Source organism: Panthera onca, chromosome B3 (genome assembly GCF_046562875.1).
Source record: "Panthera onca isolate mPanOnc1 chromosome B3, mPanOnc1 haplotype 2, whole genome shotgun sequence".
Lineage (NCBI taxonomy): Eukaryota > Metazoa > Chordata > Mammalia > Carnivora > Felidae > Panthera > Panthera onca.
In genome coordinates this window covers 33,113,048-33,137,507 of record NC_138344.1, presented here as the reverse complement: position 1 = coordinate 33,137,507, position 24,460 = coordinate 33,113,048, and the positions used below count along the sequence as shown (strand labels likewise).

Here is a 24,460-nt window from a genome sequence, read left to right as displayed (position 1 = left end):
GAAGAGGATATAACAATCATAAATAGTTATACACTTAACGACAGAGCTTAAAAATACAGAGCAAAAAGGTATAGAACTGTGAAGGAAAAAAGTCTACAAGTACACATGTAGATGTCAATACCTGCCCCACAATAATTAATAAATCAAATAGACACAAAATCAATAAAAATACAGAAGACCTGAACAACATTCCCAACCAACTTGGTCTGACATTTATAGAACATTCCATTCAACGATAGCAGAATATACATGCTTTTAAGTGCACATGAGACTTCACCAAGATAGACCATTTTCTAGGCCATGAAAAAGTCTCAATAAATTTAACAGGAGTCAGAGGAGCACATTCTCTGACCAGAATGTAATTAAAATAGAAATCAATAAAAGAAAGATATCTGGAAACACCCCAAAATGTTTAGAAATGAAATCACACACTTTTAATAGTTCATGGATGGGCTATCAAACAGCCCATCTCAAGAAATCACAGGGGTGTGATGCTAAGTGAAATAAGCCATACAGAGAAAGACAGATACCATATGGTTTCACTCTTATGTGGATCCTGAGAAACATAACAGAAACCCATGGGGGAGGGGAAGGAAAAAAAAAAAAAAAAAAAAAAAAGAGGTTAGAGTGGGAGAGAGCCAAAGCATTAGAGACTGTTAAAAACTGAGAACAAACTGAGGGTTGATGGGGGGTGGGAAGGAGGGCAGGGTGGGTGATGGGTATTGAGGAGGGCACTTTTTGGGATGAGCACTGGGTGTTGTATGGAAACCAATTTGACAGTAAATTTCATATATTAAAAAATAAAAAAAAATAAAAAAAAAAATAAAAAAAAAAATAAAAAAAAAAACAAAACACTAAAAAAAAAAAAATCAATAAACGTTAAAAATTTTTAAAAAATAAAAAAAAAAAAAAAAAAAAAAAAAAAGAAATCACAGGGGTATTAGAAAGCACTATGAACTGAATGAAAAGAAAAACACTGTATGGACAGCTGAGGATGCAGTTAAAGAAGTATTTAAGGGGAAATTTATAGCACTAAATCCCTGTATCAGACAACAGGAAAAGTCTCAGATCAATGACCTGGGCTTCTACCTTAAAGTAGAAAGAGAAGAGCAAGTTAAACAACATAAAAACTAATGAAATACAAAAGAAAAAAATAATAGAGAAAAATTGATAAAACCTAAAGCTCATTATTGATTAAAAAGATCAATAAAACTGATAAACCTCTAAGCAAATTGATCAACGGGGGGGGGGGGGGGGAAGGATCATGAGGGGAACTTGCAAAGTATAAAGATCCTGAGCTCACCTCCTCCCACAGATACACCGAGGCTGCAACTGCATATAGAACAACTCTTCCTGAGAATGACCTGAAGAGCAGCAGGAACAACTCTTCCACATTAAAGACATAAAGAAAAAGACATACTGAGAAGGGCAGAAGGGAAAGAGACACAGCCTGGTCGTGAACCAAATCATCGATGTGCTGACCCGCAAGTGGGAGGGATATCACGGATGTGGAGGTCTTCCCTGAGGAGTGAGGGGTTCAAACCCTACACTGGACACTCCTTGCCCTATGCATCTGCATGGGAAAGAGAAGCCTCCGTAGTATCTGGCTTTGACAATCAGAGGGGCTTAACTCTGGGGGAGCAGGAAGGTTATAGTAAATGGAGACTTCACTATTAAAGGGCCTGCACAGAATCTCAATCACTCTAAGACCCAGTGCAGAGGCAGCGGTTTGAGAAGCACCTGAGAAGACACTTACTAATTTTAGGACATGTGCTGGAAGGACAGGGATCTGCAGGAACTTTCTCTGGGAACAGAAGCTTAGCAGGTACCATTTTTTTGCCCTCCTTCAGCCTAGCTGGCCTGACACTAAGGAGCAAAAGTTCTAACACTATATATCTACTTTACTACAACTGCTCACCCTGTTCCCACATTCTCCTGCAGACCTCTTCTGCCCAGCCTGCCCACCCTGGCAGGCACCTGTCTGAAGTGGCTCTTGCCCACCACACCTGGTAGGCAGCCTCAGCTGGGATCTGCGACCCTCCAAAGCGACTCCTGCCCCAGGTAGGGGCAGGCCACCCCAACCACCAGTACCCCTCATAGGCTAGGCCTCTGAAATAGCTAGGCAAAGCCCACCCACCAGGGTGCCTACAGCAGTTGCATCCCAGACACAACGGGTGGATGTGTGCAGCCCACAAGGCAAAGCTCCAGAGTGCCTCTGCTTGACCAGGGGTGACTGTACTTGTGGGCCCCGAAGGATACCTTCCACATAAGGCCACCACCTTCAAGAGCATAAGATGTGGCTGAACTACCTAATATATAGGAACAAATACAGAGAGACAGAAAATGAGACAGAGAAATATGTTCCGAAGAAAGAAGACCTCAGAAAAAAACTAAGTGAAACAGAAACAAGCAATCTACCTGATACAAGAGTTCAATGTAATGGTCATACAGATGTTCACTGAACTTGAGAGAAGAGTAGATGAACTCAGTGCAAATTTCAACAAAGAGACAGAAAACAGAAAAAAGACCTAATCAGAACTCAACAACAGCTGTGATGAAACATACACTAGAGGGAATCAACAGCAGCTTGGAGATCACAGAACTGATCAATCTCAGAAGAGACAAAGGGGCAGAAAACCTATTTGAAGAAGTAACAGCTGAAAACTTCCCCAACCTGGGAGAGGAAACAGACATCCAGGTCCAGAAAGCACAGAAAGCACAGACAGCCTCAGACAAGATGAAGAAGCCAAGGAGGTCCACACCAAGAAGCATAATAATTAAAATGCCAAAAATTAAAGATAAAGAGAGAATCTTAGAAGCAGCAGGAGAAAAGCAACAAGTTAAGCACAAAGGAACATCTATAAGAATATCAGCTGATTTTTTCAGCAGAAACTGCAGGCCAAAAGGGAGTGACATGATATATTTGAAGAGCTAAAAGGAAAAAACCTACAACCAAGGATATTCTACTCAGGAGAATTATCATTCAGAACTGAAGAAGATAGTTTCCCAAACAGAAGGAGTTCACTACCACTAAACTGACCTTCCAAGAAACGTTAAAGGACTTCTTTAAGTGGAAAAGAAAAGGCCGTAACTAGAAGAAAATTATGAAAGAAAAAACCTCACTGGTAAAAACAAACATACAGTAAAGGTAGTCGATCAGCCACTTATAAAGCTAGTGTAAATGCAAAAGACAATAATAGTAAAATAGTAAGATCAACTATCAAACCCCTGGTTTGTGGGTTTGAGCCCCGTGTCAGGCTCTGTGCTGACAGCTCAGAGCCTGGAGCCTGCTTCAGATTCTGTGTCTCCCTCTCTCTCTGCCTCTCCCCCACTTGTGCAAGCTCTGTCTCTCAAAAATGAATAAATGTAAAAAAAAAAAAAAACAACAAAAACATTTTTAAAAAAAAATAAGTAAAAAAAATTTTTGCATAGTAAAGGAAATCAAAAGAATGAAAAGGCAACCTACTGAATGGGAGAAGATATCTGCAAGTGATTATCTGATAAAAGATTAATATCCAAAATATATAAAGAACTCAGGGGCACCTGGGTGGCTCATTCAGTTGAGCGTTCTAACTTCGGCTCAGGTCATGATCTCAGTTTGTGAGTTCAAGCCCCGCATCAGGCTCTGTGCTGACAGCTCAGAGTGTGGAGCCTGCTTCGGAATCTGTGTCTCCCTCTCTCTGCCCCTTCCCTGCTCATGCTCTTTCTCTCAAAAATGAATGTTAAAAAAAAAAAAAGAAAATGAAAAAAAAAGACCTCCTACAACTCACACCAAAAAAAAAAAAAAAAAAAAATCTGATTTAAAAAATGGGCAGAGGGGGGTGCCTGAGTGGCTCAGTCGGTTAAGCGTCCGACTTCGGCTCAGGTCATGATCTCACGGTCTGTGAGTTCGAGCCCCGCGTTGGGCTGTGTGCTGACAGCTCAGAGCCTGGAGCCTGTTTCGGATTCTGTGTCTCCCTCTCTCTGACCCTCCCCCGTTCATGTTCTGTCTCTCTCTGTCTCAAAAATAAATAAACGTTAAAAAATAAATAAATAAATAAATAAATAAATAAATAAATAAATAAAAAATGGGCAGAGGACTGGAACAGACACATGAAAAGGTGCTCTACATCACTAAACATCAGGGAAATGCAACATAAATCAAAATCACATGAGATCATCTCATGCATCTCAGAATGGCCAGGATCAAAAAGATAAGAAATAAAAAGTACTGACGAGGATATGGAGATAAAGGAACTTGGGCACCACTGATAGGAATGTAAACAGGTGCAGCTTCTGTGGAAAACAGTACAGAGATGCCTTAAAAAATTAAAAATAGAAATACCACATGATCCAGTAATTCTACTTCTGGCTACTGACCCAAAGAAAATGAAAACACTAATTCAATGTTTGCTGTAGTATTATTTTCTGTCAACCATACTTTAATTAAAAAAAAAACACACACACACAAAAAAAAAAAACAAACCAAGATGGGATGCCTGGGTGGCTCAGTCTGTTAAGCAAGTGACTTGATTTCAGCTCATGTCATGATCTCACAGTCGTGGAATTGAGCCCCATGTCAGGCTGTGTTGGGCATGGAGCCTGCTTCGGATTCTCTCTCCCTCTCTCTGCCTCTCCCCCACTCATGCACGTGCTCTATCTTCCTCTCTCTTTCAAAATATATAAATAAATTAAAAAAAAAAAAGATGAACTTCTCCCCAAAAAAGACAACATAAATTACCAATATGGAGAATGAGAGAGATAAGATCACTACAGATTCTACAGACCTTAAAAGGATAAGAGATAATTTTATGCCAATAAATTCAACAATTTAGATGACATAAATTCCTTCAAAGATAAAACTATCAAATACCAGAAATACAAATTCTGAATTTCTCTGTATCTATTAAAGAAATCAAATGTGTTGTGAAAAACCTTTCCACATCAAAAACTCCAGGCTCAGAGAGTTTCACTGGTGAATTCTACAAACATTTAAGGAAGGTTATCATACCAAATCCATTTAAAGTGTTTTTAAAAAACATTGAAGTATCTCCCATCTCATTCAGTATTACCCAAATACCAAAACCAGGCAGATACACAAGAAAAATACAGACCAATATCCCTCAAGGAAATTGATGTAAAATTTTTAAGCAAAATTTTAGTAAACTGAATCTAGCAATATATAAAAAGGAAAATACATCAGAACCAGGTGCAGTTTATCCTAAGGACACAAGGTCAGTTTAACATTTGAAAACCAGTGTAATTACCACATACCAAACTAGAAAAAGAAAACCATACAATCATCTCAATAAATGCAGAAGCAGCATTTGAAAAAATCCAACATCTATTCCCAATTCTTGGCTAAATAACATAAATACACTTACTAAACGCACTCTTTCTCCTTGCAGTCTGGTTTCTATTCCACCATTCCACTAAATATGCCTTTACTAAATTCACCAGGGTCTACTTCTGAAACACAATATAGCATGGTGATTAAAGAGTGTGGACTCTGGAGCTATACTACTTGGGTTCAAATCCCAGCTCTGTCCCTTACCAGGTGTGTGACCCTGAACAGCTGTAATTTCTCCATGCCTCATTTTTCCTATATACAAAATGAAGATAATAGTAAGACTTCCCTTATAGGGAGTTATGAGATTAAATGAGTTAATATATATCCAAAGCACAACAGTGAATGGCATTTAGTAAGAACTATGTAAGTGTTAGCTATTATTGTTACCTTTGGAAAATACCTAGCACTTAATCTCTGGTTGTTCTCAGATGATCACTCTGTCCATGCTGAGAAGCATTTCAGCAGTTTAAAGTAAATCTGAGAGTGCAGTGTGAGCAGTGAGGTCATGGCAGAGCTAGAATGTGAATCCTGGCTCAATCATTTACTGGCTAGGTGTCCTGGGGCACATTGCTTAACCCCTCTGGACCTCTTTTGTCATGTGTAGAAGGGTAATAGTACTTTATTTCTTCAGATTGTTGTGATGATTATGTAGATGTCTCTTTTCTGGCCTCAATCTCCTACTAAGGCCAGGCTTATTTTACCAGGATGCCTTCCAGCTGGACTGGGTTTAGGCCCAGGTATTCCAGAAACCAACAGTAAATGCTCTTCTCTGAAGAGGTCAATGTTGAAAGGTCAATCTTGTATTCACCCAGGACTTCTAGGGTGTTGTCCTCCCAGAGGCCAGAATGACATGTCAGGGTCAGGAGGGTGGCCTTTTAGGAACCAAGATTCTGATGGGAAGAGCCTGGGCCCTAATGAGCTTATAATTGATCTTTTCTTCTATTAACTGGTGATGTTTCTGTAAGTCATCTTTGGAATTTGTCATCTCTATTTGGGAGTTAATTACTACCCACAAAGACAAGTAGCTGCAAAAAATCTGTATTTTCACCCTCATATTTCATGAGAACTTTAATTCTTATTAAAATGCCAGTGTTCGGGGCACCTGAGTAGCTCAGTCGGTTAAGCGTCCGACTTCAGCTTGGGTCATGATCTCACAGTCCGTGAGTTCGAGCCCCGTGTCGGGCTCTGTGCTGTCAGTTCAGAGCCTGGAGCTTGCTTCGGATTCTGTGTCCCCTTCTCTCTCTGCCCCTCCCCCACTCAGGCTTTATCTCTATCAAAAAATGAATAAACGTTAAAAAAAAATTTTAAATGCCAACGTTCACACTTTAACATGCTCTCCACATCTTTGCACATCCATCTCTTGGTGTACAGTGTGGCTCCAGATGAAATTTTTTCCCCTCAAATAGCTGATTATCTGTATTTCTGAATATATCCCTGGAGTCTTGATTCTGTGCCCCTGACCCATATTTCTATTTTCAGGCTGGTTCTCCCAAACTTGAGGACTGTTTACAGTACCCCCCCAACCCCCCATCATCAATAGCCATATCTATTTTGCACTTCTCAAGTTTGTTTACTCCAGAATCATCATTGTTAAGTCTATCTTCTGTGTCCTCACATAGAAGTGATTCCATTTCAGTAAGCTTTAGATATGTCGTTTCTCCCCTTCTGGCTGCTCTAATCCAAACCTTTATCATTTTACAGTAGGACAACAGCGATAACCTTGCTGGCCTCCCCCTCCCACCAGACCTATTCCACTCATAACAGAGAACTCACTGACTCACGTTATTTTGAACAGAGCAGTAATTTTTAATTCTATTTAAACCAAATGTTTTAAGACTTGAAGACACCTCCTTACTGACCTTCACCTGAGGACTTCATTTCCCAACACTCTGGATCCAGGCTTATCAATATAGTCATCTACATCTTCTCTCATCACTGAATATTCCCCAGTCGTAGGTCCTGATTCCAGAGCCCACAGGCTCTTAACCATCACAAGATATAGTATTTAAGAATGTGGGCTGTAGGGTCCTAGGTTAGAATAGTTCCATTTCTGATTAGCTGTGACTTCTCTATGCCTCAAGCTTTATGTGGAAAGCAAGACAATTAAAGTACCAACAAGAGTACCAACTGGTCTCAGCTGTTGCCAGGACTGAACTAACCTATGTAAAGCTCTGTCAGGCACTCAGTAAGCACTGAAAAAACATTAGCTATTACACTACCATTACTATATTGCCTCCTAACAAGACACCTAGGCTCTGGCACATACTAGGTGGCCCATAAACTGAATATTCACTCCTACCCCTAAATTTATTGAAAACACCAGTGAAAGATAGAAGTTTTACACTGGGAATTTGACCTACCTTTAAATCTGAGTTGGCTGCAAATTTCTGTCCAATTAAAGCTGCATTTCCTCCTACATAGTGCTGTAAGATAGTTCAAAGTTATCAGACAATATTGTAGCACAACTATGTTACCCAAGCTTAATAATTTTTTAATTTATTGAATTCATAATCCATTTTTCCCCAAAACATTTTGAGGCTACCTTATAACAATGCCACACAGATGAGGTTCATAAGATCATTAACCTCATAGGTTAACAATGAGTTAGAAGCAAAGGTGAAAAAAAAAAAAACCCAAATATGCCAACCATAAAAATCAATATAACTGTCGTAACTGTAGATCAAATCTGACCTTTGGTATGCTGGGGTGATAGTCTGAGGTCTCTGGGCCCACCACTGCCTCTTACTCCATGCGAACCTCAAGAAAGTATCTGGACCATGTGGGCCCTCTAAGCTCTCTCCATCTCTGACAGGTTCTACCCTGTAGACTGGGGATTCTCAAAACAATGTCTTCAAAACAACAGCATCATGTAACCAGGAAACTTCCCAGAAGGGAAGTAAATTCTTGAGTCCCATACATCTACTGAATCAGAAACTCTGGGAGTGGAGCCCAGGAAACTGTTTCAATACCCCCTCCGAGTGATTCTGTGTTTCATGTCTGAGAACCACTAATCTAAACCAGCAATTCTCAACCAGTCTGCTTCTCTCCTCTCCCTAACCCTGGAAACTGACCATGTCTGGAGACATTTTTAACTGTCACACCCAGGGAGGGAAGGGAATGCTACTGTCATCCAATGAGTAGATGCCAGAGACGCTGCTGAACATCTCACAATGGGCAGGACAGCCCCTACAACAAAGTATTAACCAACCCTAAGTGTCAGTAATGCTGAGGTAAGGAGCCTGGCTCTGGAACACTAGAGCAGAGGTGAGGATCCAGCTCTCCCTTGCCATGCAAAAGCTACAACTAGTTCTCTGTGCATTTGGCCTTATTCTGCTCAGGAAGGACTCAGTCATACTACAATTATTCCATGTTGTCAGCCACAAGCAATACCCAAACAAGTTAAGAGGTAGGTATCTTTCCCACCTTAAAGTTGGGTAATATGAAAAAAGAGCAATTTAAGGGATGAACCAGAACCAAACTCTTAGTAACTATGCTTCATAAATACTGGCTGAATTTAACTGACTGGAAACAGTGGAGTTAATGGAAGTTCAGATACACAGTCCTACAAAAAGGGATAACACTGCAGAACTGGATTCCCAACAATCACATTTGGGAGAGAATGAAGACAAAGTTTATCAGTTGCTTCTAGGAAGATACAAAAAGGTATCTTTCCCCACCTTCTCTTAATTTACTGCTGGTGAACCAAACAGACCTGGGCTCCTGGGAGCTCTGATGCAATTTGGGCAATGTCATGGAAAGCTTCCTTATCACTGAAGAAGCGCTCAGCTGCCACTCCCTTCCCCATGAAATGAATGAAAGCTTCTTCCAGATCATTCCTTGAATGCAGCATGGTGTGATCTTTCCCATTCCCAGGACTCAGACCAAGCGCCTCCAAGAGCTTCACTCCTGAGAGCACTACATCCACACAGGCATTGACTCTGGAAGGAAGGAAGGAAGGAAGAGGCAGTGTGAAAGAAAAAACCAGAAGTACCTATTCTGCATTTAACAACAGAGAAGTGTTTCCGGGAACATAGTCAAACAGAAAAACAGATGAGGTGGATCTGAAACCTTAACTGGGAAGTACACAGCATATGGCAGAAGGAAGAGTCTTTTATCTGGACGTATGCCAGAATATTTCTGAGGATTGGAACACAGGATTCTTTTCAATAGGTTGGCAAACCTTTGCGAGCTACAAAGAGAAGACAACTGCTCAGCATTTTAGAATAAAGATATCATGATAACACAAATACAGCATTTCCGGGAAAATGCTGGCAGAGCCAAACTGTCTGGATTCACACTGGCTTTGTGACTTGGGCAAGTCAAATTTCTGTGTCTCAGTTTCCTTATTTATAAAATGGCATAATATGGGTGTTTAACTTATAGAACTGTTTCAAAGATTAAGCTAATATATGCTTAGGAACACTGGTGCAAAGTAAGCAAAACGTAAGTTTTGGTCAAAAGTCAAGTATCTGATAGCCTACCTCCAAAGACACATGTGGAAGGTGGTAAAACACTAAATACTTAAATGTGTAAATACTCCCAGCTGAAACTCTTAAGAGTTAAGTGGTATCTTAAAGACTCAGGCACACCTGCAGTCTTGTAACGACTCATCACTTGGCAGGTGTTCACTGGACCAATCCATGACCTTAAAGGGCTCCTAAGAAATCAATGCTGCATCACCTGGTTGGCTCTGTGGAATCAAATTATAAACAGTTATGGTTGTCTGGCATGGCCTCTCTCCTGTGTGTGCACAGAAAAGTTCTGGCTTATATTTTTAATGTTAAAAAGCCACCCCTTAAAAGAGAAGGGTCAAATAATTTGGGTAGCTAGATGAGGACCTTCTGCCCCCCAACCCATAGTCACCTTTATTTTTGCTTCTATTGGGGATGTCATTCTTGCCAATGGGGCTAGATGACCACACAGACAGCTTGTAAGCCTCTGAGAGAACCTAGGCCCACAGAAGGCCAATAAATAGCTCCTGGTGAGAAGGGGGCTGGGCTTCCAGGTGAAATCCAAGCAGCTTCAAACCAGAAAGTATAACCATCAATAAAGAAGGACCTGAAGGACTGGATTCTAGTGTGGAATATAGCTACAATGTTTCCCTTCTAGTCTCTTAAAAAAAAAAAAAAATCCTCTGGATCTGGAAATTAACAAAGTCATTAATGGTGGTAAACCCTAAGAGGAATGAGATTGGGTAAGGGAGAGGAATTTAGTTTTTCATTAGATTTCTAATTTTTATAAGCATGTATTATGTTTATAATTGAAAAGCACTATAATTTTTAAAAGGTTCATATGCAGACTAGATATAAGGTTTACAATGGCAAGGAAAAGACACATCTCTCCTAGTGATACAAACTGACTACACCCTCTTCATAAGGATGCTTTATTTTTCCCCTATGGATCCCATGCTTTAAAAAAGATTTCTGCCTACCAATCAGCATTTAAATATTCAAATTTACTTATTCTTTTAAAATTAAAGATACATACATACTCTGGTCAACTGGAAAGGCATAATCTAAGAGTTACTATGCCTTTCAGTGCATAAAACACACTGACATTCATGTGGCAGGAGCTTAACGGTGTTTAAAAAACATCCCTTTCACAGCCCTGCATGATCATAAACCAAGCAAACCTTATAAACCAGTCTCAACTCCACCTCATACAGGGTGTTCTTTATTTCTACTGGATGCAACATTATATATCTAAAGGGTAGACTCTTAACACATCGCCTTCATATCCAGTGGTGTGCTGAGACCTTGAATAGAGTTTGATTCTTTAATCAAACTCTATTTGGGATGGGGGGAAGATGGGAATGGGGGAAGTTTGCAAAAGTTACAAAAAAACCAAAAGGAACAATGTTCAGCATACTTTGCAATACACGACAAAACTCAACAGAATTTTGACTTAAAAAAATGTAACTACCATAGGAACATTTTCCACCTCCCAACTTAATCATGCCATGACTACAAAGGGGAAAAATCTTATAAAAGGAAAACATTTTATTCAGTAGCTTTTAGTAAAAAGGGATCATTGAACATCTCTGTGCCAGACACCAAACTAAGTACTTCTCCATGTGCTTTCTAGTCACCCTTTAACCAGAGCAAGAATCTTCCTCTGCACTTACCTCAATTCAACAGCATCTGAAAATGTAAACAAGCACATTACCTACGTTGCTTTATTACCAGCGGAATGAGAGGGAGGGAGCAAAAGAACCAGAAGACAAAATTATGCTCATTTGACTTCAGGCAGAATTTCACAGTTGAGTACAGAAGGTATAAAAGATTGTAATGTGAGTTTGAAGAAAAGGAAGACACAGATGCAATAACTGGAAACTAAAGCAAGGCAACAGATACTGAATGTCCAAACAAGAGGAAGGACTAGAAGGACAGGGAACCCTCGGCTTCCGTGCCCTACTGCCAGAGGTTTGTTGGGGGGCTGGGGAAGGGGGCACAGTTCCCCTTCTAGACTGTAAATTCTTTAAAGGCAAGGATGGTGGTTCTCATCACCTCCCTTCTGTTTCATTATCCGTAAAATGTTTCCTGAAGTTCTTCCTAGCTTGACCCTATACCTGAGATATTTACAATGGGTAATCATAATCACCAGAAGATGCAGAACTGCAGAGAAGAGAGATCCAAAGGTGCAGGGGCAGTGGTCCCTGCGCTGAACTCTGGATGGTGCTCTGGTCAGAGAGAGAAGGCTGGTATTTCTGAAGCAATGCATGTGAGGCAGGTGTTTTCAGAGAGATCACACCAGTTTGCAAAACACGGTAAGATAGGCAAGTAGTTCTCACTGCTTTCAGCTGAGAAAAGCTGAGGCTGGAGGCTGACTGACATTCCAAAGGCCACAAATGGAGGAGGCTAAATTCAAACCCAGATTTATCCGATACTGAAGCCCTTGCAGGCAGTGTGCACAAGCACAGGTGCAGATGAAGAGATTAACTTTACGTGTGGATACAGTAAGAATGTGGATCTAGTTAGAATGGAGAGCTGAAGAGAGGAGTGGAGTATGACAGGCTTCAAAGGTCAGGGAAAAGCCAGGTATTGCGGAATGAACACTAGGTTCATGATTCACTCAATGGGTCTCAGGCACCAGAGTCCGATTTTGGAGCAGAGGAGGTGGCACATTTTAGAAAGGTGTGGTAGCGTGCCCACCACTGACCATCTTTCTTGAAACATGTCCTATCCGTTTTTTCTCTGGGTCCTTTCCACCAGCCCCCTACATGCTGGTGCCTCCCAGAATTCCACCCTTGCCATTTACTTTCCTTTCTTGCTCTCTTCCAGGGCAATCCTATCCAGTCTCTGACCTCAACTTAACCATTGGCATCTCCAAAGCCTGCAAGCCTGCTCCTCAATATGCTCCTAAACTTCAGCCTGTCAGCTGAAGACTCAGTTTCATTTGAAATCCCACAAGCAGGCACAGTGCCCCCTCCTCTGAAATCCAACCTGTTACTTTTCAACACAAACTTGATCTCTTTTCTTAGTCTCGTAGCAATAACGTGGCATGAACAAGATCGGAGCCAGAGACCGGTTTACCTTGTGACTCTGGTAGTTAACAACTGTGTAATCTTGGGCCAATCAACATTTCTAAAGCTTTGGTTTACTTATCTATGAAAACTGGATGACAATATTTGTATCTATGTACATAAGGTTATAAAATGCCCGATGCTAAAAACTTGTCATTCTGGACTGCCTTTCTTTACCACACTCAACCTGTTAACAAATTTCACATTTAGTACACTGCGAATGAAAAAAGGCTCTTCTCTCCCTTCACCCAGACCCTACAACGGCCTCTTAACTAAGGTCAGGATGTCAAGACTTTCCTCCCTATTAACCACACTACATTGTGCATCCAGAGTGCAAGTGAAAGTGTGTGTTCTCCTGAGAAGTCAAACTACAACATCCCCTCCCCCAAATGAAATTCTAGTACAAGTACTGCAACTTCTCTCACCTACTCCTTGCACATCACCATCTTTAGGGCTAAAATCCCTTTGGATAATGAAAAATGTTACCAACGGATGTCTGTTACCCACAAAAGTGATGTGAAACTGTCAATCGGGTTACAGCCATGGCTCAAAACCCACCCTTTACGTTCCTACCAGTTATTCTCAGCAAAGAACTTAGTCTTATTTACCTGCTTATAAACCTTTACTGCCCTCCTACCACCTACCCTGATATGAAAGGCCCTTCTCAGCATCATTTACTCACCTCTCTCTACCATAAGGTCCTTGCCCTCAAAACAGGTCCAACTTGCTGTTCCTAAACTGTGTACTTCACATTTGGTTCTCTCTGCTTAGGTGGTCTTCTCCCCCCACCCCACCCCAACCCACTTCTGTGAAGAAATCCCATTTTTTCTCTAGGGCCTATCCCATGCAGTCACTATAGCAGATTATATTGTCCAAGATGGTCACAAGATGTTCCATCCTTTTTACAATGTGATGTTGACACTCCTTCCATCAAGATGTGCTCTAAGTCCCATCCATTTGAAACCAGTTGGACTTAGGACTGTGGTAGAAGTAACGCTGTGCTTTTAAGATTAGGTCGTAAAAGGCATTAAGGCTTCTGCCTGGTCGTCTTGGAACATACTATTTACTCTGCTATGAGAAACCTACATAGCTAGCTGCACAGAACGCCTGTAGGTGCTCAGGATGTAGCTGAGGCTGTAGCTGACAACCACAATCAACCTTTCAAGAGGATTCCAGTCCCAGACACCATCTGACTGAAGCTGCCCCTCCAGTGAGAACTGCCTAGCAGAGCCTAACTGAACCTGAGAATCAGAAAAGATAATAAAATGACCATGTGCTAAAGCTACCAAGTTTTGGGGTGATCTGTGATTTAGTAAATGTAACATCACCTTCTCAGAGCATTTTCCAAAGCCTCATCCTGGGAAGAATTAGTAATCCTTTGAGACACAAGGCTACCTTGTTTTTAGCCCTAGTTCTGCAAAGCACTTCTGATAACTGTTACAGAGAGCACTGTGTGCCCCTGTCCCCCACCAATTCGTATGCTGAAGCATTTACCACAAATGTGACTGTTTTTGGAGATAGGGACTATTTAATCTAACAGGGCTAAGAGACACCAGGAGTGTGCATGCACAGAGAAAAGGCCAGATCGGTACACGGTGAGAAAGGGGCATCTGCAAGTCAGAAAGAGACGACTCACTAGAAACCAATCTTGCCAGCACCTCACCTTGATCTGAGACTATCAGCATCTAGAACTGTTGAGAAAATAAATTTCTGTTGTTTAAGCCACTCAGTCTGTGGTATACTGTTATGGCAGCATGAGCACTAATAATAAATATATCTCTTTTCAACAAATGAGGCAGGGATCTTGCTTCACCCATTTCTGTATTCTCAGAACCTAGCACAGACCTGACACATACCATGCAGTTGATGATTTTTGTTGAATGTGCATAAAACCAGGGAGGACAATTAAGAAGCTGATAAGGAAGTTGGTGAAAGGGCCTGAACTTGAAAGAAGAGATAAAAGGGGATATATCTGAAGAAACAATACACGGGTATTAAAAAACAAAACAAAACGAAAAAACTAGCTAACGTTTGAGTGCTCTTTACAGCAGAAGGCATGCTAGATTACACGATTATTTTGTCTAACCTTCAGGATAACTTGGCTCTACCTTAGCCTTCCCCCAGCACTCACAAAAACCAGCAGAATATTTCATAGATGGCCTGCTTTTGTATGGTGCTTTAAAGGTGAAAACAAGATATTTAAGTCGAACTGAGACAGGGTTTAAAGTTTGTGTGAGGAGAACAAATACATTTTTTTTGGAGAGGAACACAAAGAAAGGAGGCGCTGTGAGCTGGGAGAACCTTATATATGCCATGTCACTGAAGTCAAGGGAAGAAAAGAGTTTCAAAAAGCGAAACTCTTTAGCGCGTGCAAGACTGCAGACAGTTGGCAGTGAAGACTTAAAAAAAAAAAAAAAAGGCAGTTGAACTGGAAAATCAACAAGTCACCAGTGAGTTTTGAGAGAGTAGTTTCAGTAGAGTGGGGGGTCTTCCGGACGTTCAGGAAGCGAAAATAAGGGAAATAAAGTCAGCAGTTAAAGGCAGCGACCACGCCACTCAAGAAGTTCAGAAGCAAGAGGATGAGCGCCGTAAGACCAGGTGTCTTTGACCGCAAAAAGGCAGACGAGCCGAAACAGGAATGAAAGAGACTGGAACATGAGGGTGTCAGGCTGCGCGGGATTTGCAAGAAGCTATTAGGCTGGTCCTACCAAGACGAGAGAAGGATGCAGAGGCTAGCCGAGAGCAAAAAGCAGTCTGGTGAGTCCTTGCAGCAGCGACGAACGGGGCTCGTCCTAGACGTCTGACGCTTCTCGTCAAGGAGGCAGCGTGGACACCAGCGCCGAGGGGCCTCCCGGAGACATCTAGGAACCCCTGTTTCCGCGCGGCTCTACCTCCCAGCTCCCCAGCCGCCCGAACTCCGCCAATGTGGCCCTAAGAGGCCCGGAGCGCCCGCACCTCCTTGGAGAGACCCTGAGACTCAGGCCCCGCAGGCACTCACCCCACGGCCACGCGGCGCCAACGCCGGGCCGGCCGTACAATGAGCGCGTCCCAGGCGGCCGCCAAGCGGCCCTCAGGGGAGCCGGGTCCCGGGGGCGCGGGCGCCAGCTGTAGCGAGCTCCACAGCGAGCGCAGCGCCGAGCCGGGCAGCTGCGGCTCCAGCAGGAGGACACAGCCCACCGCCAGCGCCAGGAAGCCGGCGTACGCAGAGCCGCGCCACAGCGCCATGGGGACCGAGGCGCCGCAGCGTCCAGACAGCTCCTTTCCCGGCCCGCGCCTCTTCCGTCTCGGCGTGCGCCGACGTCCACACGCGCCACGTCACGCCAGTGCGCCGCGGCCCCCGGGGGCGGGCTGGGGGCGGGGCTCCGCGCCTCTCCGCAGGTGCCAACTCTGGCGCTGGGGGGCGCGGTTGCGAGGCCCTGCAGGAGGTTGGGCAAAGGCCCGAACGCGGAGCCGGGAGGCAGGCCCCGCGCGTCCCCCCCACCTCCCAGCGCCATCCCGGACCCCAAACCAGAGGGGCGAGGGCACGTTTGTTTTTCCAATACGAGGGAACAGACGGATTATGAAGAAGCGGGCCAACCTCACGTTAATCTTTGAGCCGGTCAGTGTCCCCGCTTGAGCAGCGCCTGCGTTTGCCGGGAAGGACACCAGTTACACTCCCCGTCTTTTAAGCCATCCCTCCGCGTGTGTCCATCCTCCACCGCTGATTTAACAATTCCTCTTCCTCCCGGGGGGAATTAGCTCAGAGGGCAGCAGCGCCGCAGCGAGCCCCTGGGGCGCGCGTGGCAGGGGATTCTGCTCCTTTAGAGGGTAGCCGAGGCCTTCGGCCACTCGAGGCCCATTCCAAGACGGGAGAGCCAGCAGTGTTCCTCCTCTAGGGATGATCACATTCAAGCCTTAAGATAACCCTCTGGGGGGCGCTGTTCCCTTTAACAATATCAGAAAAACGCACACAGGCACACAATCTTGTGTTAGGGAGGTTATGGACTTGGGTTAAGAAAGACTGGTTTCTCTTCTTTTCCCTTGGTGGTAGGGCTTCAACCCAGGTAGGCCCTGTCTTCCTCGTTGGGCCCTCTTTCTACGAGCCCACATTGAAACCAGTGAAGCTAGGCTTGTTGCCAGTTCCTTCTCAGTGGCCACCATGTACCTCCTGGTCTTCTTCCCTGGCCTGTTGCCATTTTTTCTCCTGACTGGCTTTGTGTCCGACTTTCCACTCTGCCTCTGACCTTTGGACTTGGCAATGAAACTTAATTTCCCTAGCTTTGATCTTGGGCTATAGGGTTTATTCCCCCACCTCCCACACTCCCCAACCCCCACATCACCTGCTCTTCCCCCTCCTGGCCATCTACCTTCTCCTAGCTCACCCCATCCAGCCCACCTGATCCCTGATCGTAGCAGCCTTTTCAAAGGAGATGTTCACACAGGAAGAGATTTGGGCTGCTATAGGAAAAGAAAGAAGCCAAGGAGCCACTAAGATTTGCGTGGAGCCACGAAACGGTCTTCTCTAGAGTTGCCTGTCCCTTCTCTCTCCTGAGATGTGTCAAATCAGTTCCTAGAGAAACTATTCCCTCTCATGGCCCACAGTGGGCATGTTTCCCTACCATCCCAGAGATGACTGGACCAGCACCTAACTCAAAAGTAGGGAATCCACCAATGGCAGAGAACACTTCTCAATTAGCAATAATTTTGCCTCAGATAAACCTCATTGGCTATGATACTGCCCCTGCACAAAGCTCACAGAACACTTCTCTCTACTGAGAATTTGGACCAAGTGTCAAGAGTCCGTGGCTAGGTGTGTTTGTTTGTTTTTCTTTTCCTTTTCTGGACCCGCAAGGTCACATAGGCTTGATGGTCAGATAGAGTTAGTTAAGTTAAATATATTTCCAAGATGAAGTTTTGGGGGCGCTCAGGAAACTGTGGGAGGACCATGGAGCAGACAGTCCTAGAGATACAGGGAAATGCTCCACACCAGAGTCATGTGGAAACAAAGCTGCCTGGGGCTTTACCTTCTGGCTCCCAAGGTAGCTGCTGAACTGCCAGCACTTTGAAACTAATGCTTCTGCTTCTCCCCAGGCTTGCCAGAACTACCCCTGCCCCCTTAACCCCTCAGTTTTATTAAGATATAATTGACATGTCAGTTATAACACTGTATAAGTAAGGTGTCCAACATAATGATTTGATACATGTATATACTGCACCATGATTATAATAAGTTTAGTTAACATCACTACCTCGCATAGTTACATTTGTTTCTTTGTATTTAAGTTGTACTCTCTTAGCAGCTTTAAAATACATGATACTAGGGGCACCTGGGTGGCCCAGTCCACTCAGCATCTGACTTCTGCTCAGGTCATGAACTCACAGTTCATGAGTTTGAGCCCGTGTCGGGCTCTGTGCTGACACCCCAGAGCCTGGATCTTCTTCAGATTGATTCTCTCTCTCTCTCTCTCTCTCTCTCTGTGCCCCTCCCTGCTCATTCTCTGTCTCTCAAAAGTAAATACATGTTAAAAATTAAAAAAAAAAAAAATACATTATACTAGAACTTTGGATTTAGCCACAGAAACAAAACTACAGCAGCTTGAATAAAATGGAGATTTATTTCTCATGTAAAAGTCCACATGGGATGCCAGTACTCTGTGGGCTGCAGCCATCTGCCCATTGTTGAGGCTGCTCTGGGGCTCTTGCTGGTTGGTCGCTCAGTGTAGGTTTGTGTTGTGGGTGATGGCAGGGCTGGACAAAGAGCCCAGAGTGTGGACCTCAGTTCCAACTGAGAACAGCAGGAGCTATAGGAAGAATACCAGTTGCATTTGCCAGTCGTGGCAGAGTCTGATGTGACTTCTGGTCACCTGTACAATCACAGTGGCCTTAAATTCCCTCTCACTTATCAGGAGCTCAGGGGTGAGCATTCAGCTATTTTTGGTGCTATGACCCCGCTTAAAATATTTCCTTAATGAAAAATAGTCATTTTGGATTCTGATAATCTTATCTGTTTAGAGAGTCTGCAATGCATTGCAAGCAATTTTTCTAGAGGTTAGATTTCTGGGGGCAATCATACAAAAGAGCCCAGAATGGGCAGCCGTGGCTCCATTCTCTAGGCTGAACAAAGAAAAAGGGGCTGGGCAGGCCTCAAGACACCCCTTCCCCCCACTCAAATTGCTTCCAGACATGGCCTATTGCAGTTGGTTCTCTCTTAGGATCTTGAAATGAGAAAAAAAAGCAATTTGGTTCCAGAAAATTCAGAGGCAAATGGAGGCCCCAGGTGTCCCCCCCAAGACCCTGACCTGGAAGGCCAAGGTGCAGATCCCATATTTCTACAAGGAATTAGCAGAGTGCTATCAGTTCCCAAATTAGCCTGAAGCTTTGGCTTTGACAACAACACAAGTCAACACCACCCATGTGATCAGAGGGGTTTTAAGGAGCAAGTTTGTTCCCACACTGGAACAGAAACTAAAGTGGTACCAAATAGTCCTTATGTAAGCTGGGCTAACCCACTTTTCCACAGTTGCAGGCCTGTGGAGTTTCATCCAAGCTGCTCTCCAAAGTCCACACTGTGTCAAGGCCTTTGCTCAAGCCAGAGACACAGACCACCACAGGCCACACCCAAAGGCCAGAGTGAGAGCTCAGCTTTGAAGATTATAGAAAACTCTAAGGAGACAAAAGAGAAGGGATAAAGGATCCTAGGATCTGAAAAGAGAAAGTTTTATGTCTGCAGCCATAGCCCTGGGCAATCAGACACCCTCCTCCCTAATCTGCCATCAGGAGGGCACTAGAAGAGCTAGGAGGATAGGTTGCTGAACAAGGAAAGGCAGAGTGTTAAAGGCATAGGAGCCAGGTGACATGATGTCAGCTGCAAATCATGATAGTTCATGGACATTAATAGGACCTCCTGCATAGATTAGGGCAGAGAACTTCTTAGTTTGTGGGGATGCAACAGTGTGGTGGCGCTGGATTTCTTTGGGCTTTGGGATTAACTGCTTTGGGCCAGGAGGAAGTGCTGAGCGTGGGAAAGTGGGAGGGGCAGAGCTGCCTGGGCTTCTATCTGGCAGGGGCCTATGAGCTTCACAGGGCAAATGTGTAAGGGGGTCGTGTGAGGCATGCTTCTGGAACATAGCTGTCACACTGGCTGCTGTAGCCTGTTCACACTAGGGACCCTCCAGCTTGGTGCTCCTCTGCAGGCTGTATAAACCAGTCCTGCTGTAGGTCCTGGAGGATGATACAGCCATCAGATCTGGGTTCTGTAATATTTGCCGTGTATGTTTAGAAGGAAATGGAAAGTTTGCTTTTTAACTGCATTTCCTCTCTTTTTATTATTTATTTATTTATTTATTCATTTATTTATTTATTTTTAATTCTTTTAACATTTATTTTTTTATTTTTTTTCAATATATGAAATTTATTGTCAAATTGGTTTCCATACAACACCCAGTGCTCATCCCAAAAGGTGCCCTCCTCAATACCCATCACCCACCCTCCCCTCCCTCCCACCTCTCATCAATCCTCAGTTTGTTCTCAGTTTTTAAGAATCTCCTCTCTTTTTAAAAAATGTTTATTTATTTGTTTTCAGAGAGAGAGTGGGAGAGGGGCAGGGAGAATCCCAAGCAGGCTCTGTGCTGATACCCAGTGCTTGAACTCATAAACCATGAGATCATGACCTGAGCTGAAATCAAGAGTTGGATGCTTAACCAGCTGAGCCACCCAAGCGCCCGTAACTATATTTCCTTCTTGTTTCAAGAACCCTAACAATTCTATACATATTAATGCTTATTTATTTTTGAGACAGAGAGACAGAGCATGAGCAGGGAAGGGACAGAGAGAGAGGGAGACACAGAATCCGAAGCAGGCTCCAGGCTCTGAGCTGTCAGCACAGAGCCCGACGTGGGGCTTGAACCCACGACTCATGACATCATGACCTGAGCTGAACCTACTGAGCCACCCAGCAACCCTAACCCTAACAATTCTAGGACCACTTAGTCCAGTAGTTGTTTTCCAAAAATAAATAAAGGAGAAAATAAAAGGAAGCAAAAACATCCAAGTGGTATGGCATGTCTGGGCTGCTCTGGAGCGGCCGGGGGCCCAGGCTTGCTCCATCTTTTGCTCTGCCATCTGTAGGGTGATGGCATAGAGGGGAGGGTGTGCCATGATAAAATCGGGGTTCTGAAAGAAAGGAGAGTTGACCCACGGCCAATTGCAAGCCATTGGCCAATTGCAAGCCAATTGGTGTTGCAAGCCAATCAACACCTCTACTCCAGTGGAAGGAATGTGGGATTTGATGCCTGTTTTTAAATCTCTATTTCTGCCACCCAGTCTCTGTGCATCTCAGGCAAGTCTTTCTGACCCTCAGCTTCCTTGCCTGCAAAATAATTCCTACCATACCAAATGGTTGTGAGAGGTAGACATATCTTAAAAGAGCCTAGCACAGCGTCTGCTACATGTTGCTACATGACAGAACATTCCCTCCCATTGCTACAGTTGGTTCCTAGGAAGTCTATTTAATTTTCTTCTCAGCCCTGCTGGTCTGCCATTTTCTCACTATAAAGAGGACAGTCATCTCCACATAGATCACTGTGCAGTGGCCTTTTCTATTTTTTGGTTGTTCAGCATCTATGTAATATTCCATTGAATAAAAATACTATAATTTATTTGCCCAGTTTATGCTAAGTAGAACACTTGGAATTTCCCCGAGTTTTTACTGTTACGTACAACATTGCTATGTACATACTGCTCGCACACATGCATGTTAAGTTTCATCAGGGTGTCAAAGAGGTTCACCAAGAGTGAAATTTCTGGGTCATATGAAACACCTGTCCTCAACTTTACTAGATAATGTCAGACATCCTTCCAAAATGGTATGCCAGCTCACTCACCAACTCACAGCATATGAGACTGGCTGTTGCTCCACAATACACACCAACAGGTTCTTAAAGCTTTGCCATTCTGTAAGATGTGTAGTGGTGTCTCATTGTGGTCTTGACAACATTTTTGTTAGTTGCAAATATTTTGTCTTCTACCCCTGTCCCTTGTGTTTTCATTCTCCTTATAATACCTTTAGTGAATAAAGTTCTTAATTTTAATGCTGTTAGTAACTTGTTCCTTTTTCTTGCTGCCTTTTCCATTATCATTAGTGCTTTGTGTTACTTGCTTAAAAAAAAAAATCTTTCCCTACCCAGGGTCATGAAGATCTTCTCCTATACTATCCTCCTATACTATACTAGAGAAGCTTTATACTTCTCAGAGCTGTATGATTTTGCATTTCATGTTTAGGGAGTTAATCCACTTTGGAGTTGATTTTTGTGTATCATGGGAGGAATCCTTATAGATACTCAGTTGACCCAGTGTATTTTACTAGCCATTTCTCAATGACCTGCATTCCTATCTCTGTCCAATATCAAGTGTCCAGATATGTTTGGACTGGTTTTAGGGGCTCTTTATTTTCTTTCATGGATCTATTTATTCATCCTTGTACCAGCACCTCGTTATCTTGATATCTGATAATGTAGGTTCTTTGTATCTTATTTTTCTTTCTTTTTAAAAAATGTTTTATTTTTTGAGAGAGAGCACACACACACACACACACACACACACACACACACACACACACTCACGCATGCGCGCGCAAGTGGGGGAGGGGCAGCGAGAGAGAGGAACAGAGGATCTGAAGCAAGCTCTGCACTGACAGGCTGACAGCAGCAAGCCTGACGTGGGACTTGAACTCATTAACTGCGAGCTCATGATCTGAGCTGAAGTCAGATGCTCAACTGACTAAGCCACCCAGGTGCCCTATCTACCTTATTTTTCAAGAGCATCTTGGCTATCCTTGGCCTTTTTCCATTCCCATATACATTTTCAAATTGACTTATCAAATACAAACAAACCAGTTAGGATTTTGATCCGTTTCAGTTTGGGGAGGATTACCATCTTTACAGAACTGAGTTGTCCAATATAAGACTATGGTAGATCTCTTCATATTTAGATCCACCTAAATGTTTCAAAGTAACATATTCAACTTTAGTATAGAGGCTTTGCACATCTTTAGCATGACTTATTTCTAGCCACATAATATTTCTTAATACCTCTATAGAGGTAAGGTTGACATACAATAACTGTATAATATTTATAGGGTATGACTTGGTAAGTTTACCATATACACCCGAGACCATCACTACAATCAAGATAATAAATATATGCATCACCCCCAAAAGACCCCTCATGTCCCTTTGTAATCCTTCCTTCCCAAACATCCCCCCTGTCTCCTCTGTACCCAAGCAATCAATAACTGGCTTTCTGTCACTCTAGACCAGTTTACACTTCTCAGAATATGATATAAATTAAATCATGTAGTATGTACTCTTTTTGATCTGGTTTCTTTTCACTCAGCATAACTGTTTTGATTCATTTAGGCTACAGTGTGTATCAATAGTTGCTTTTTAGAAAAGTCTTTTTATTTTGAAATAGTTACATATTCACAGGAAGTTGCAAAAATAGTTCAGAGTTTCCCTGTACCCTTTACCCAGTTTCTCCTCCTCGATCTTTGCATGCCTGGGTACTTTCTGTCACTAATATGTCTGCTCAAATACAGCCTGCTCTGACCAAACAATATAATCTCATCAGCTGGTGGGTCTCTACCACCTCTCCCTCTGTTATTTTCTGCCTAGAACTTACTAACAGCTGATTTTTCTCATTTGTTTATTAATTTCTGTATTGTGATCTCACCCTATTAGAATATGAATTCCGTGAAAACAGAGCCCTTGTCTGTTCCTAGTCAGTGACTAGAATACAGCCTGGCATCAACAAATCATTGTTGAATAATAAAATACTAAATCTCCCAGCAACTGCATAACATGGATATTGTTCTCTCTATTTTACAGATGAAAAACTGGGTTGGGAAAGATAAAGTGGCATGCCCTAAACTCCACAGTTTGTAGTAGTGGTGGTGGGGGATATTGGGTGCTGAGATGTGAATCTCTGATTTATAAAGATACCCTGTTTTTAAAAAATTCTGAGACAGGAAGCAGGGCAGAATGAAGCTGGTTATCTCTATGTTCTTCTATAGCAGTAGTCCTTGTTTACACCATAGACTCCGACCACAGTGCCCAGGCCAGTGACAGCTAACATCCCAAGTGGTCAGCCCTTGGGGTCACTGGCCCCAGCAGCAGTGGCAGGGCTTACAAGTCCCAGCATGGACTTCCCTACTTCCTAGAAAGAGCAGGCAACTAATTTCCCCCATCCCCATTCATGCTTATGTTTTTTTTTTTAAACGAATTAATACTTCTAGCATTTATTTCTAAATCTTTTTTTAAAGAGGCATTAGAGTTCATCACCATTTATTGCAAATGGATTTCTTTAAACAAGTCAGTTCTGATGTTGAAACTGTAATGCATGATTTTTTGGTTTGTTTGTTTATTTTTAGTTTTTTTGGCACTATTTATCATTTAGAACAATAGAGAGCAACTTTTAAAATAAAAAGTGGATAGCACTTCACTGAAAAACTATTCCAAGAAACAGATTTTACTTTTATGCCCCAAATCTACATATTTTTAGTTAAGCTATATTAACAAGTTAATTTCCAAAAAGACACAAGCTTAAGAAATCATGATGAAAGTTAGCTGGATTTT

The 24,460-nt window shown here is 42.9% G+C and overlaps 1 protein-coding gene and 1 non-coding gene across 6 annotated transcripts in view; both read right to left on the bottom strand.

Moving 5' to 3' along the window:
• Positions 1-16,148, bottom strand: part of ADPGK (ADP dependent glucokinase) — a 28,913-nt gene extending 12,765 nt beyond the window's left edge. For 3 of the 5 annotated variants that reach the window (XM_060618118.3, XM_060618115.3, XM_060618116.3), the window contains exons 1-3: positions 15,850-16,148; positions 9,042-9,267; positions 7,690-7,752 (exon numbers count right to left, since the gene is read on the bottom strand). In XM_060618118.3, coding sequence (XP_060474101.2) covers positions 7,690-7,752; positions 9,042-9,267; positions 15,850-16,076 — 516 coding nt within the window. In that variant the 5' untranslated portion in view covers positions 16,077-16,148. Of the gene's footprint in view, positions 1-7,689; positions 7,753-9,041; positions 9,268-9,918; positions 10,071-15,849 lie in introns of those variants that run through there. The other 2 variants (XM_060618117.3, XM_060618120.3) reach the window with 2 other exon arrangements.
• Positions 16,149-17,438: 1,290 nt separating this feature from the next.
• LOC132670465 (U4 spliceosomal RNA) lies at positions 17,439-17,583 on the bottom strand. The gene has a single exon (XR_009606704.1). It is a non-coding gene; the product is annotated as a U4 spliceosomal RNA (small nuclear RNA).
• Positions 17,584-24,460: the final 6,877 nt, after the last annotated feature.